We start from the raw sequence: 15,759 nt of genomic DNA, 5'->3' as shown, positions 1-15,759 counted from the left end.
CAGGAATCCAAATGATTGTCTAAGCAAAGCTTGGAATGCTAGGTAGTGAAAGGGCAATGCTTGTCAGCATGCTGACGGTCCCCATATGTACATGTACGCAGGTGGAACATTTGTTGGCAGATTTTGAAGGCACATGTAGTGAGATAGCTGTTTAGTACAAGTTTGCTTACAAATAATTTCCAGAGGAATTGTGAAATGCTGTCAGACTTGTGCTGCATGTAGGTGAAAACGCAGTCTAGGAGCTTCAGTTATATCCATATTTATTCAGCTGGCTATATTTAGAAGATAGCCACAATTGCTTTTGGACAAAGTCCCTCAGCAAGATGCAAAGGACCAGTTCTAAGTTCAATACACTGATGGTTTCAGCTTTCATTTTACTGTGCTTTATTTATTACATGTCAATATACTAAGTTAATGTGATAACGTTGCCTTCATTACATAGAATCTTACCCATGTTTGTAACTTCTGCTTTAATAAATAGTAATTTAAAAGAAAATAATTGTAATTGTTCATGGTAGATAGGTGTCCCCCAGTGTTCAATACTGGCGATTCCTACAGACTTCTAAGCCAGCTTTTACCAGTCTTCTCTGTTCACATGTTCAGATGTTGAGTGCCTTTTCAGGGTCATAAATGACAAATGGTTGCTACTCAAAGTACTGTTGATCTATTACTTTCATGTAAAAAGATCTTATTTTCTTGACAGAACTATTTTCTGACTATTTTGGAGAACATTTATGCCCCTCTTAAGTCTCCTTTTTAGTATTTTATACAGTGATAATGAAGATCAACTACTGTGTGTGTTGACTGTGTAAAATGCTTCAGTTGCACTGATACGACATACCAAGGGTGTTTTTTCTCTATGCAGTATTTGCAGATTAAAGATGACAAAACTTGCCCCTCTGTCAATCTATAGGCAGTTCTGTGTGTGTAAGTACCCATTTCCCATGAGACAGGCCTTTTGAAATATTTATTTTTATTAATCTGGGGGAGTAGGAATTAAAGATTTCCTTCAGTGTAAATTCCCAGTGTTTTATCAACGTGTTGTCACAATATTCAATAACAAATAAATACACCAGTTCTGTAACTGCTTCTTGCGTTCACCTATATTTATTGAAACTGATAAAGCAAATCCTCTATCTCCAAGGCCTCATTCTGTGTAAAACATTATTAGTAAATAAAATACGTGTGCACTTTAAAATGTAAGACATCATTGTAATCTTCGTACTGAAACAGAACTTTTGTGTTTCCTGTTTGCTTACAGGTGGCATTATTTAGAACCTGTTTTCAGGTGGTTTAATATTAATTTCTTATTTTTCCTATTGACACACTTAATTTGAGCTCCATCCTTTCATACACTGGCCTGTTGAGTATAATTTTGATGATTATCCTGAAGGCTAATCTTTAAAGATACATATCGCAGTTGGCTTTCGAACTTTAAAAATACATAGCTCTGTAGATTAAATTTCAATAGTCCTAAAAATAAATGTCACATCTCAAGTACCAAAGTTACAGAATGTCTAGACAATTAGAACACTGAATAGCTGAAAAGATACATTAAAAGCAGCATTTGTGTAGTTCAGCAGGGGAAATCTGTAACATTGCTGGCCTAATTTTACACCTTTCAGCTTGCTGAACAGCAGCAGGTGGGTGCTGTTGTACTTGGCTGGTGTTTCAAGAGGTTGGTTGGGTTTTGGGTTTTTTTTTTTGTTTGTTTGTTTGGTTTTGTTTTTTTTTTAAATGGAAACCGTTTGCTCAGACGTGTATGAAGTAGGGCCTTGCACCTGCAGATCTTGCAATCAAATCTGACTTTCTGTACAGAACTAAAGAAAATGCCTCCAAAGAGAGCTAGTGAGAACAGAAGTCTTCTCAGGGGAGCTGTCTGAACTAAGCTTGTTATTAGAAACACACGGCCAGGTCATTGTACCTCGTGCTGAATGCTGAGGTCAAAATCCTACAGCCTGTTATTAAAGCAGAAATACACAATGTTAATTATTACATCAGTCCATCTGCTTGAAATACAGGAGTACAGCAATTATGATATAAAGCCCTTTCTTCTTAATCCAGCGATTCCAGGCAATGCATAGAAACGCCTCACCTTTTGTAAAACCCTTTACATAACTCTGGGCATAAGCATTCATTACTGAACTTTTTTTTTGTTTAACTGAAACAGCATGAAGTAAGACCTAACAAAGATGATTAAGAGCAGATAGAGTCCAGATAAAAGAATATCTGAATTTTACAAAGCAGTTGGCAGTATGCCAGAACTGGTTGGAAACGAGATACTGCTCAATTATTTTGATTTGTCCTGGAGCTCCTGAAGTATGCCCTCATGACACGCAGAAGTAAACGGGTGTTTGGACACTGCAGAGGAGGGAGGTTGCTGACAGTCTCTGCTCTTAGTTGGTCATCTTGCCCTACTTGGCTGAGGTACAGTCTCATAAGCTGCCTGGTGCAGCTCTTTTTGCTTAGTCATTGCAGCCAGTCACTGTTCAAGGAAGGGATCGAGTTGCAATAAATGCAGAGTGAAAAAGAAGCTGAAACCCATCAATTTTCTCCAGCGCTTTAGAATAAAATAAAATCCGTGCCTGCTGCTTCGTTAAACCACTGCTTTTGTGACTTGCTTCTTCCCCTTTCACAATAAATTATCTTTGCATTCTCTGAAAAAGTAGTGGTCGTACCACAGTGTAGTATTTCTGTCCCAAGAGGCACGGATCCTCAACATTAAGCCTTGTCTTGTGTTATTGCCAGTTTTCTGTGGAGTTTTTATTTGTTATTATTGTTCTTTGTGATGCATCATGTTCCAACATGCAGTTTAATACTTAAAATAGTGTTTCCTCAGGATATGTTATGGACTAACTTAGAGTTAGATGGTTGGGTCCACTGGAGGGTAGGTTACAGCCTGGCCTAGTTCCACTACACGACAGCCTTCCAAAGCTCCAGCTTTTGCTCAGTGTTAACAATTACTTGGGCCTTTTTATGCCTAATGCTGGTTTTGCAACAGCAAAGCATGTTATACAACATGAACATGTTCTATATTTAATATTCTGTTAAAGTTATACTACAGAGCCACATTCACAGGCATTCAGCTACAACATATACTCAATCTGTGCGCTGAGTACTGTAAGACACGAGAGAAAGACAATATAAAACTGGAAGCATTGAGGGAGAATTAAGTATCACATTTAGTTGAAGCAAATAAAAACAAACACCACCATTATGCAAGAGTATTTTATTTTCTGCCTTAAACAAATAAAAGCACATTTCTGATTTGAGGTAAACCATTAGTAGTAGTTTGCAAAGAGTATAAATGTCTCTAAAAATAAAATAGCAACACAAAGGTCATGACAAGATTTATGGTTGTCTCTAGACCTTCATTAGGTAGTTCATACAGTACCACTTTATGCAAGCTGTCTGTCAAACAACTGCACTCTCCATTTGAAGGCCCGGTGTAACCAAAAGAAAACGCCATGGTAGTGTTGGGACTGAAGGCAGGTCAGTCATCCTCACCACAGATGGTCTCAGGCACTGTAACGTGTTGTGTCAACTTGTTCATGAAAGTGCTGTTGTGCACTGCACTGTCCTTCCGAGCCATTTTGCCTAGTTTACACCTTCCTGCTCAGGACTCAGTTCATAGAATCATAGAATGGTTTGGGTTGGAAGGGACCTCAAAGATCATCTAGTTCCAACCCCCCTGCCCTGGGCAGGGACACCCCCCACTACACCAGGTTGCCCAAAGCCTCATCCAACCTGGCCTTGAACACTTCCAGTTCAAGGAACACTCCACAGTTTATTGTTTTGGTTGTGTTACCAAATCGGAACAACTCCGCTGAAGGGCCAAACCAGAGAAACTAAATAGGGGAAACTATACCAGACAGGCACCCAAGCAGAATTGCCTGGACAAGAAAAATGTTTACGAGCGATCAGCAAATCTTTAGTTATCTCCTTGGAACTTCTGAGAAAGTTTTGCAGAAGTATTTTGGATGATGGACATATTTACATTTTTCCTTGGTGAAATCTATTTATCCAGCCCCCTCTGGTAGGAGACCAGGTTACACAGTCGGAACAAACCTAGTAATTAAGCACAGACGTGAGCTAAGAGAGCAAGTAAGTAAAAAGCAATTCAAAGGTCAGGTGCCCCAGCTACAGCCTTGCTGGTTGTGCATGAGATTGTGCCGTTTCTTTTAATGGCAACATTCCAAAGCAATAAAGGCCTCAACACAGAAACGGCTTACACCATATGACTTTATTTTGTACAGGAAACTTGTGTAAGTTACATTGACCAGTAGCTTTTTTCTGCGAGTTAAAGCTGCATGTACAAGTGCCCTTGTTAATCATGCCATACCAGCAAGTCTTTTTTAGGCCTAGGAATCAATAGCAGCTGATTTTCCCCATTCAGTATCATTTCATTAAAATTCACAGAAGAGTTTTACTAGGAGGAAAAGTGAATGACCAGTAGTCCAGCCAAGTCACACTTCACAGTGTACCTGGTTTTTAAGGATGCCTAGTTACACTAGATATCTAACCCTTTGTAAAACTTCAGATGTGCTTCAAAAGTAAACAAAAAATATTAATCCGTGCATAATTATGCATCACTGAATACATTGAGTATTCATCAGTCCTTATTAATTTTTTACGTATCTAAAAGTGATTTAACTTCTCAAAAATTATCTTTTTTAAAAGCAGTTAGTGTTTCATCTGTAAGCCACTATGTAACTCTTTAAAAGCCAAATTATCTTACATAATATTGAATTACATTGCACCGCAAATGAGTATGATGCTTAACGGACAAATAAAATATAGTCCCTTTTCTAAAGGAATTACGACCCAGGGCCCAGATCCTGCAGAAGCTAACACAAAACAAGATTTAGTGGAATTTGTGTTGCAGATGTGAAATTACTCTTGTGCTTGTGTCTACAGTGCTAGGTTGTTAACGAAAAACTGGATTTCAACCTACTCTGCACTAAATGGTAATAGCAGAAAAACCGTAATAGTCCTTTATTGCCAAAACTGCGGTTTACTTTAGCACAGACATTTTCCGTGCATACTTCAGATTATGCAAGTTTAAAGGAAGACAGATCCTAGACCTTTAGTAGTTCACCAATGAACCTGAAAAGGAAACCTTTGAAAAGAAACAAGTCACCGTAACTCTAGACCTTTTGTACGCATTGCTGCTGTTGCAGCTTGTAAAACAGAAGTGGAATGTTACAAATGATCCGTTATGACTGAAAAATAGATTGTTCCTCACTGCACCCTCTAGTCTTTCTTTGCATCCTGGGCATCTTTCTCGTCTTCATCTGAGTATACAGTGGGTTCCTCCCCTTCCTTCAGCAGCTTACCAACATGGTGATACTTAACTGGGGAAAAAAAGAGAATCCAAATCATTATTCTGCCCTGAAGATATACCATTTTTAACTCCTATGTCTGCTTCCTGAATTAACAAAGTGCCTACATTATAACAAAACAGCTCTTGTTCCAAACACTGGAGGGAAGGAGAAAAGCCGAAATCAACTATCTGGACTACTATGCATGTTGTGGTTAAGCGTAAGTAACCTGCAAAGTCAATGTAACTATAATTCTATTGCCTAAGCCAAAAGATGAATGAATGTAAAGATACATGTAAAATAAGAGACTCATCCAGCTAAAGAAACAGAACCTTGGTTTAGAGGATTTCTATTCCAAATGCCAAAGCTGGTTTTTAAATCAATGGCATTGTCAGAATATTTACGCTATGTATTATACACTCACGCACACAACTTTCAAGGGTTTTTATTTTTTGTAATATATGTTGAAAACATCCAACAGGACAGAAGAGAGATTCCTTCTCCCAAAGGTAGAGACTGTTATCTGATTATACAGCTAAGCCTCTGCCTTATTCTGTCTCTCTGAGCATTTAAAACCGCCAAGATCATATATATGTAAGAACTGAGAGCTATGTAGCCCATCTGTAAGCTTCAACAAAGCAGGAGATGCCTCTGACTACAGGTATTTTGGACTAGCGCTGCTATAATTAATAAGAATTTAGAGCAACTAATTGCCAAGTTTACTAGAAACATCATAATAAAAAGAGTGCAGTTCACTGCCAGTCCTGACGCCGACTCTCGGCACGCAGATTTACTCACACACACCAGAGCAGGTGAGATAAATGGCAGCACAGTTCTGGTTTCTGCGACACACTTGTTAGCGTCGTAAAACAGCCATTCAGTGTGGCGTGATTAACAGCCTTGATGAAGGCAGGAAGAGTGCCAAAATAGTAGGGGCACAGCAGGTCAGAACTGAGATGTTCTAACGACATGATGTGGAGGAAAGCTCCGTTCTAACTAGCGAGAGTAAATCTTTAATACCAAACACTAGATTTAAAAACAAAACCCATTTGTTTTCCACTATACTACTTTTTTGAATATGCAATTTCCATCATATATACATATAAAAAAATTAAATTCATCAAGACAAACAACTGATACATTTATTTTTTGTCTTATCTGAGTAGAATTAATCCCTTTGGTGTTCACTTGCCTAAAACGCATCATGAGATATGGAGGAAATATTTTTCATCAACAAGATACACAGTAAGAGAAAAAAAATACCAGTGGGCATGCCCTGGTACAAGGTTACCACAGCAATTTCCATAAACCTGTTGTTCGAAGTTCTCCTTTTTGAGCAGCAAGTTGAGGCACAGGACACAAATCAGTTGGAATTGCCTTTTGTAAACTTTTAATACTAAGCATAGAAAAACAAGGCAACTACGAAAGTGACTTCCTTCTGTTAATTTTACAACAAACATCTCAAATGTGCAAGTTGCCCTTTTTCCTCTGCCACTCTGGCCATCACTGGCATGGTAATGCCCAAGCTGCTTGCAAGTGCAGAGGTAGCATTTTCTCATTCCTGATCATCTTCTGGGAGAAAATCAGCTGGATACAGTTGTCCATGAATCTGATAAAGCCATGAGCAAGGCCAGGCAGAATAATTTATTTAGAGTAAAAAAAGTTATATCAAGAGCTCCAAGGGGAAAATGGCCTAGTTTAAACAGTCTTCAAAACTCAAAAAACCCAAGAGGTAATAATTCAAATGTTACTCTTGTTTCTGAGAAGCTGAACAGGATGTAAGCTTCATTTTTTCAGAGCATTAAAAGCTAGTCATCTCTATAGAGTCTGAACTGTATCAAACCCATGAATTTCCAATCAAACCAGGAACTTCCAATTCCTGACAACTTTTTGGGTGGTCTTACAGATCTTATCCTATGACAGGGTGCTTCCATCTCTCCTGCAGTTCTGTAAGGAGCAGAGGGAGGGAGAACGCAGAAGGAAAACCTGACATTTCTCTTAATTCTTCTGAGTAACAATAATTCTAGTAATACTTAGCAAACTGAGATATTAACTCTAAGTTGGCAGACCGATGCTTCCAGCTGGTAACAGCCTTTTAACCGTTGCTTCCCTTATTACATGGTAGTTAGCAACTTCTTTGTAAATAGGTTTAAAATTGCTTACAAGTGAACTGTGACTCCCAGTCCCTCAAGGTCTCTTGCTGTGTAGCATTGAGATCAGAGAGGTCATCATAGTCATCCCTCACAGCCTCCTTATCCAGGCAGAAAGTGGCAAGACCTCGGGATGCATCTCTTCCAGCAAAAATGCCGTACGGGCCCTCTTTAAAACAAAAACATAAGCAGCATTATTACAGAGGTAACAGATGCTCTATGATCTTCACAGATCAGAGTACCCAAACTGAAACAGATGATGAATTCCTGCTCTGACCTGTGGATCAGAAGTGCCTCAAACTTCTGAAATGTTTTAAAATTTTATTCTACTTGGTAATAGAGGAAAACAGAGGAAGAGGGCAAGAAACAAAACCATGGGAAGAGATACTGAGTTGGCCGAAACACCAGGGCAATGAACCACACACAACAGTGCATGGAACATACAAACAGGGTAAGAATAAGCCTATAACTTGGGAAGCGCATTCTCAGAAAGAACAGAGAAAGGATTTGTAAGTCTAAGGTGAAATGGAAGTCTTCTAAGAGATGCTCCTGACTCGAAGAGCTGAAAGGATGACTTGACAGAAAATGTGGTGGAGATACTAGAAACTACCAACTTGGAAGAAACATCTATTAAAACTTTGAAAACGCAAGATGAACTCAAATGACCAAAACATGCAACTCACAGTACATCAGATACCTTATCAAGACAGCCTCTTGCTAAACTGCATTAATTATTAACTTGCTTGTATGACACTCCGAGAACGGAGATATCACATGCTGTAACTAGATATTGAAAGTTCTTCATAAGGGAGCTTAAAGAAGTTAGATGTGAACTCTGGTTACTGTAGAGAGCACGCCATCTTCCACACCTCCTGGAGTGAGTTTTTTTCTAAATTCATCATAAGAATCTTTTCCATTACAACAAAAAACAAACTAGCCAGACACTGCCATGAACAATCCAGCAATTAGTAAACCAGATACAACAGGCAGCTTTTACTGTTCTCAAGGAAGCATGGTCCTTAAGTCAAGTGGGTTTTAGTTTGCACAAATACAAAACTGCACATCTAACTTAGCTGTACATATCACCCTGACTGCTGCAGAATGCAAAGTTACAGTCCAGCATCACTTGGTGATAGTCTCCAGTCTATATTGCCAAATATACGGTGTCTCCTGCACTATTTTCCTTGTGTCCGAGTAGCACTGGCTACCAGCTGTCCAGTAGCTCAAGAGTGGTTATGCCAGACAGATCCTGGTACAAATCAGCAGGCCTCAGTTAAAAATCAAAACCTATGCCCTAGTGGAGGTGATTAAACTCTCCTAACCTGGATGCACATACTCCCACCCACTAGCTGCTCTATTAGTCTCTGCATAGCTTATTCACTCTTCGCACGTTTGAACTGCCTACACTCCCGATAAGCTGTTTTAATCTAAATTGCTAGTTATTTAGTATAAATATTGTGCAATAGAGTGATGTCCACTAAAACCGGGAATGGAATGTAAACACTGGGAGAACACTCCGCTTCTGCTGCCTGGCATCAGGCAAAGGCATCCGAGGCCAGTGCAGCCGCCCAAACCCTTTCGGTGCTTGCGGTGCTGCAACCTGCCCTGGGAAAATAACGCGCACAATGAAGGCACGCAGGCTGGCAACGCCGGGGTTTGCACAGCACCGAGGCCCGGCTGTGGAGCGCTGCCGACAGCCGTGATCCCGCCGCAGGTCTGCCAGCGCTGCTGGTTGCGCGATCCCGCCACAGGCCGAGCTGCGCACGCCCTTCCCCGCTCCAAGAAAACCGAAGCTTTTCCAAACCTCCGGATCGCGAGCAGGGGCGAGAGGGCACGGGCGGCTTAACCGCGCGTTCACCCCGCAGGCCGGGAGGCGGGTCGGGCATTAACGCGGAGCACGCCGATCCCCGCGCCGCAGGGAATGCATTCCGCCGCCAGCACCGGGCAGGGGCTGCGCAGGGCGGCGGGCGATGTGCCCGCGGGGGCCCGGCCGCCGAGGCACCCGTGATGCCTCCGGCCAGAGGCCCCGGCCGGCCGCCGGGCACAAAGAGCCGGGGGTTCCCGGGCCGGGCCCGCCGCGCCGCCCCGGGCGCGCCGCGCAGCCGGCCCCCACCCGCTGCGGCTCTCACCGGGCCCGTAGAACTTCCTGCCGCGGGTCACGTCGAAGACTTTCCCGTTGATGGCCATGAGGATGCGGGGGTCGCGCACCCCGTCGTAGCGCCGCAGCTGCGCCAGCGTGAAGTCGCGGCGCTTCATCTTGGGCAGCGGCGGCGGGTCCCCCTCGCCCGCCGGCGGCGCGGGCCGCTCGCCCCGCAGGATCTGGTAGAGCAGGAAGAGGCAGAGGCCCAGCAGGCTCAGGTTGAGCGGGGAGCCCACGATCTCCAGCAGCAGGCCGCCCCCCTCGCCCGCCGCCGCCTCCTCGCCGGCCACCGCCACCTCCTCGCGGGCCATCGGGCTCGGCTGCGCTCCGGCACGGCACGGCGGGCTTCCAGGCGCGACAGAGAGCCGGCGGCGGGGAAGGGACGCCGGCCCGCCTCAGCGCGCTGAGGGGGCGGGACGCGGGACGGGCGGGCTGAGGGGGCGGTGTGAGGAAGGGAGGGGCTGAGGGCGGGAGGAAGCTGGGGAAGGGGCGCGGCTGCTGTCCTCGGCGTGAGGGGCGGTTCGGCTCCAGCCGCTTCATAACGCGCTGCCGACAGCAGGTGGTGGTGTGAGGCAGGCGATGGCGGCGTCCCTCCGGAGAGGGAGCCCGCGGCTGAGGCGAGGATGGCTCCGCGGAGCGCGCCGGCGGCCGCCGTTCCCCTCAGAGGCGGCAGCGGCTCAGGTGAGGTCGGGCCGCTGCAGCGGCGGCTCCGTGGCACACGGTTTCACAGAAATTTTGACAAAAGTAACCTCGGGGTTGCGTTGGACCCGCGTCAAAGCTGCCGCTGGGAGCCAGCCGGTCCCTTTCCTGCGCTCCTTCCTCCTGTGCCGGGGCGCATCTTTGCTTCCCTGACGGCGCAGTGTGTTTTCGGGGTGCTTGCCAGCCATCGTGCCAAACTCCAAGTGGGAGAAAAGGGAGGAAATTATCAGGCTTCTGGGTTTTTCCCATTCAGGCAATACCCTCTCGCCCCCAAAAAACACAGAAGCAGCAACCACAAAGTACTATTATGAGATGGAAAAGGGAAGTGTCCAGTCGTAGGCTTCTTTCAATGGATATTTTGGTGAAGTAAAACTGAAGATGGAGGAAGTACTGACTTGATGTATCTACTTGGTATGGTGTTCACGTGAAGCAACTGGAGTTCTGAATACAGCTGAGTGCTACTGGTGTCATCTGCTCCTTGGTGTCCGGTGTGAGAAAGCAGGAGCAATGGTTTGGGTCTGAGTAGTTGTCTCTGCAAATTGTGTCCTCACCACCCTTCAGAAAGAACACAAACCAATTCCCAGTCAGAACATGGTTGTTCCCTCTGCACAAGTGAGTGATATCACAGGGTGCACAGGGAGAAGAAATGCAGTGTACCAGCCTTAGTTGTGCGTTGCAGCTTGGCAGGTGGTTCCCATCGGTGCTTCAGTGGATGAGGGCTGCTTTTACTGGCCTATCACCAGGACATTTAATTAAATAAATTCGGAAACAGTGCATTTCATTTACTTTCTAATTCTCAGTGTTAGGAAATTTTAACTCCGTGGGCCACCTGGGCTACCAATAAAGAGTTTTGCCTGTTGGGATACGCTCAGGACCTCTCGGTACTAAGGTGTTTAAACATGTTGGCTCTTGCAAGGTAGGGTGTTTGGTTCTACCTGCTGTCTGCTTTGGGAAGCTCCTTGTTTTATTGAGCAGCACTTGAACCTTGATCTGTGCTTTTATGGTATACACTGACTTAGGCTTCCAGCTGCTGTGTCACTTAAAAACCTCAAAACCTCATTGTTGCATTGGTCTGATGACTGAGACTTGTATTTGGGAATAAAGCAGGTCTGGGTTTTGACCCTATTTAGGATGCTGGATAAATCTCTGAAACTTAGAATTAATTTGAACTAGGAGCTATATTACCTAGATGGCAGTTAATTCTGCTTAGTGTAGACATGACACTATTGGACTTCATTGTGTTGATATTACATGTTAGAGGAATGGATATAGAAAACACAGAAATTTGGAGGGAGATTTTTCTTTCTTTTTTTTTTTACAATTCATTTTGTTCAAGAGAGAGGAGAAAAAAAACCCACCAAACTCCAAAACGACGCAATCTTGAATTTGACCATGAACCAGACACTGAAGGGCAGGGAAAAGAAGCTCTGTTTGTTCCTGGTATCCTAGAGAAGCCGTCCAAGAACAGTTCATTCTTAGATAAAGAAGGGCCAGGAAACATGGCCAAGATTGATGGAATCTCAAATTATCTGCCACATGAGCACTGGTACTGCAAGTTACAGTTGCCCAACTTCAAGCTCTTTTTCTACCTTGTAGCATGTCAAAAAATATCCATATGCCACAGAATGCATCTTACTGACGAAAAAAACAAGAACAGATATTTAGAAGTAAATGGGCATAAATAAAATTATGATAAATGTCAGAATTGTCTAAATTCATTAACCCTTTGTTATACATTTCTTGCTAGCAAACTTACTTGGCAATTCCTTTAAATGGAACTGAGGTTCCAGTCAGAATGGAGTTGGCCCCAGCTCCAGTTAAATACCATAGGCATTAGCTGTGCTTCCACTCGGGTTTTTCTCTCCATTCTATAGACAACAACAGTTTCCTTCTTGAAACCATTCTGTTAACAACGTCTATGAGATGGGTTGATAAGGCAGTTCTAATGTAATGCTCTCTACTTATTAATTGAAGAAAACATTGGAACTCAGATAACTTTCATATCCTTGCAAATCAGAGTAGTTCAAACAGTTTTAAAATTTCTTACTTGTTTTTTTGTTTTTTTTTTTTTATAACCAGCATAAATCTGTTAGACAAAGCAAAATTAACTCTGCTACACCTCAGCATTCTTCTTACTGCTCTGTTTCCACTTTTGGACTTGTCTGGTAGATTTAATGAATCTTTCAGAGCATATTTAATGCTTCCAAACAACTTCTAAACAATCAAGTGTATCCCCATGATACACTTTACCTTGACCAAGTACACGGGGACCATTGTTGACAAGCTGGTTTTGGTCTTCAAATTCATTGTTTCTTTGGAAGCTCATCACAGGAATTCCTTTCTCTAACTTACCTGACAATTTTAATTCAAACGATGACTTCAAGAAAGTTTTCAGAACGTTGCAAAGATACTGATGCCTAATTTGTGTTACTTGTGAGCAGACTCCCAGAGCTGCTGGTCACCTGGAACTATCGCTGGCTTTCATTCAACCTGCACAAGGACCCAAGGTTTGTGAAGTAGATATGAGGTATCTTAGCCTCTGACCTTTCTGAAAGCTGCTGATGAATAAAACCACTGGGAAGTTAGATCTTTACTGTCCAGCCTAAAGTCTGATTTGTAACTCCCGCCTGAGAATTTGAGACCCTTCAGTAAAGCACCATAGGATTGCGTTACAAACAGCTTCTAACAGCAGGTAGCAGCCATGGAGAGAAGTTTTTGCCTTGTTGTCCAGTGGCCTCTGGGAATCTGTAGACTTCTTAGGAAACTAAGTAAAGAAACTAAAATGCAAGATTAAATGTGCCTTGCAGGGACACAAAGAATTCAAGCTCTACATATAGAGAGACAACGTATTACATGAGACCATCCAATAAATTTATGTAGGCAAGATGCATCATACCTGCCTGTTTCTCGCAGCTGGTGTAATACAGGTATTACTTCTCCTCCCCCTGCCCCCGTAATAAATTAACTTACTAACAAGGAAGAAGAAAGGAATGATGAGGAGCTGTAATCTCACTCTTCTTTTACTGACTGGTACCTACCTATGCCAAGAAAACAGAACCTCTCCCTAAACTGCAGAGGTCCAGGAGGTCAAATGTACTCCTAATGCTGGCAGCAGGCATTATATTAAGCTGTTGTTAGTGCAGGTCTGTTCCAGGTGCAGGGCAGGCACCTGACCCAGGAATGCCCTGAGTTGTGTCTAGTCCTCAGATCAAAAGCATAGACCATCTTTCTACTGGACTTGTTTGTTTTTGTTTGTGGTGGGTTTTTTTTTTTGTTTTGTTTCCATCTCTATCACATTTCTCTTTATTTTTCAGTTGCATCTTTCTAGCTGTGTTCTTCATCCAGCTAAGTGCTAGAAGAACTTTGCAATGTGAAGATGACACTATGCTGAAGGCTACCAAGATCCTGTCGTTCCTGGAGATATATGTATAAACATCTGCAGCATAAAGCAGCTCCAGATGGGAATTTTTACCAAGTTTTAGAAAATGTGTCAGAGAGAGGGGGTTAGAAAGGCAGAAGCTGCTCATGCTGGAGAATTGCTTTCCTCAGAAATATACTGATGTGAGCTTGCAGCTAAAATCTGCCCCCCCCCTCAGCCTCACCTTCCTTCTTGCTTGCTTGTCTTCTAGACTGCCAGGACTGTGGTTTTCAATTCAGTCGTGCCGAACGGGACTGACAGTCACCATGACAAGAAAGCTTTCTTGGTCAGTATGTGCAGCAACCACGCTAGGAAGTTTTGGAGATGTCTTTTAACTATAGATGAAAATCTGAGTATGAATTCTCAGTATGGGCTCCTTGTTTAAAAGGCAACAGATGTCAAAAACAATCTAGACAAGCTGTGGATACTTCTGGAAGGGGCAAGGAAAAAAGAAAACGTAAGTCCACTTGTGATTCTTGCAATGTAACAGTCTCAGTATCCCTAGAAAGCACACTGAGAGTAAATAAAATCCCTGCCTTCCTGAAAGTAACTCCCTGGATTTGCTTACAGGTCTGCGGAGCCAGAAGGGTTTTATGTATGAAAAATAACTGGATGACATAAAGGAAGCTTGATGTATTCACAGATCAAGTCAAATCAGTAGCACTGTTACAGGGAGCAGAAAATGTTATCTCGGTTAGTGTTGGATAGGGGAATGGTATCCGTTGCATGTACAAGGACCAATTTTTACTTTACGTTGGAGACATTCACTTTGCATGTTGGAATGCATCATCTGTCTGCACTTTTGTCACTGTATTGCTGAAGTAGGGCCTGTTATTCCCCTGCCACTGTGATGGCGTGCTAGTTCTGCTACAGGGCCCAAGGTGAATTGACAGCCAACTACACATTCATAGACGCGAAGGTTAGAAGAAGGGAGGCGCCAGGAAACTGGGATGGTAGGATTTTCTCAGTGTAACCTTGTAGCGTTTTAGTTGCAGAAATGCAACAAGACAGGCATGGCTTCTCATCGCAATTGGAGTTTGTTCAGCTTAAATGTTTCTAACACCCCTAGTTGATTACAGAGTGCTTTTGCTGCCTTTCTTTGGTCTGCTTTAGTTAGGTGGTCAAATCCAAAGCAACCAAGATGGGGTGAGTGAGGAAAAAGAAGAAAGCAGCAGCAGGAAGATGGACATGGCTGAGAGAACTGGGATTTTTCAGCTTGCAGAAGAGATGGCTCCAGGGAGACGTTCTAACAGCCTTCCATACCTAAAGGGGCCTACAAGAAAGCTGGACAGGGGCTTTTGGCAAGGGTGTGTAGTGACAGGACAAGGGGCAATGGCTTTAAACTGAAAGAGGGGAGATTTATATCAGATATAAGGAAGAAATTTTTTACATTGAGGGTGATGAAACACTGGAAGAGGTTTCCCAGAGAAGCTGAGGCTGCCCCATTCCTGGAGGTGTTCAAGGCCAGGTTGGATGAGGCTTTGAGCAACCTGGTGTAGTGGAGGGTGTCCCTGCCCATGGCAGGCGGGTTGGAACTAGATGATCTTGAAGGTCCCTTCCAAACCAAATCATTCCTATGATTCTGTGAAGTCATCCCATAGCCTGAGAAATATACACAAATTATGTATGCTGAGAAGATGCCTTCCACTGTTCCGTGAACCCTCTAGGCAATGTGCGGAATGCAGACATCTTAGGTCATCGAGCTTAATGTTTTCCCAAGTGGTTGTGTCCCAGGAGATAGGCTGCAAACTGTCTGCTGCCTCCGTGCTGGAGGCTTGCCTTACACAGCTCGATCATTGCAGGTCTCCCAGGTCAGAGTCTGTCAGATTCCATGGACATCAAACCAGTGGGGAAGCCCAGGAAGCCTTGGAGATAACACAGACTTCCCACCCCGTGATGGAAAAAGAGAGAGCCAAAAATTCTGCCATATCAACCCCCTCTGTTTTATCGAACGTGGTTTCCCAGGCCAAGAGCAACTCCTGACAGAGGCAGAGCGGCCGAGGCGGACAGGTGGTCCCGGCGCGGTGGTGC

The 15,759-nt window shown here is 43.6% G+C and overlaps 1 protein-coding gene across 1 annotated transcript; it reads right to left on the bottom strand.

Moving 5' to 3' along the window:
* Positions 1–5,146: 5,146 nt before the first annotated feature.
* On the bottom strand, positions 5,147–9,922 carry PGRMC1 (progesterone receptor membrane component 1). The gene is made up of 3 exons (XM_086619740.1): positions 9,601–9,922; positions 7,485–7,640; positions 5,147–5,354 (listed from the first exon to the last, which is right to left on the bottom strand). Exons 1-3 carry the CDS (start codon positions 9,920–9,922, stop codon positions 5,254–5,256), a joined length of 579 nt encoding a protein of 192 aa, XP_086475866.1. The 3' UTR covers positions 5,147–5,253.
* Between the last annotated feature and the right edge of the window lie 5,837 nt (positions 9,923–15,759).

Source organism: Tauraco erythrolophus, chromosome 13 (genome assembly GCF_009769465.1).
Source record: "Tauraco erythrolophus isolate bTauEry1 chromosome 13, bTauEry1.pri, whole genome shotgun sequence".
NCBI lineage: Eukaryota > Metazoa > Chordata > Aves > Musophagiformes > Musophagidae > Tauraco > Tauraco erythrolophus.
This window is presented reverse-complemented; position numbering and strand designations above follow the sequence as displayed.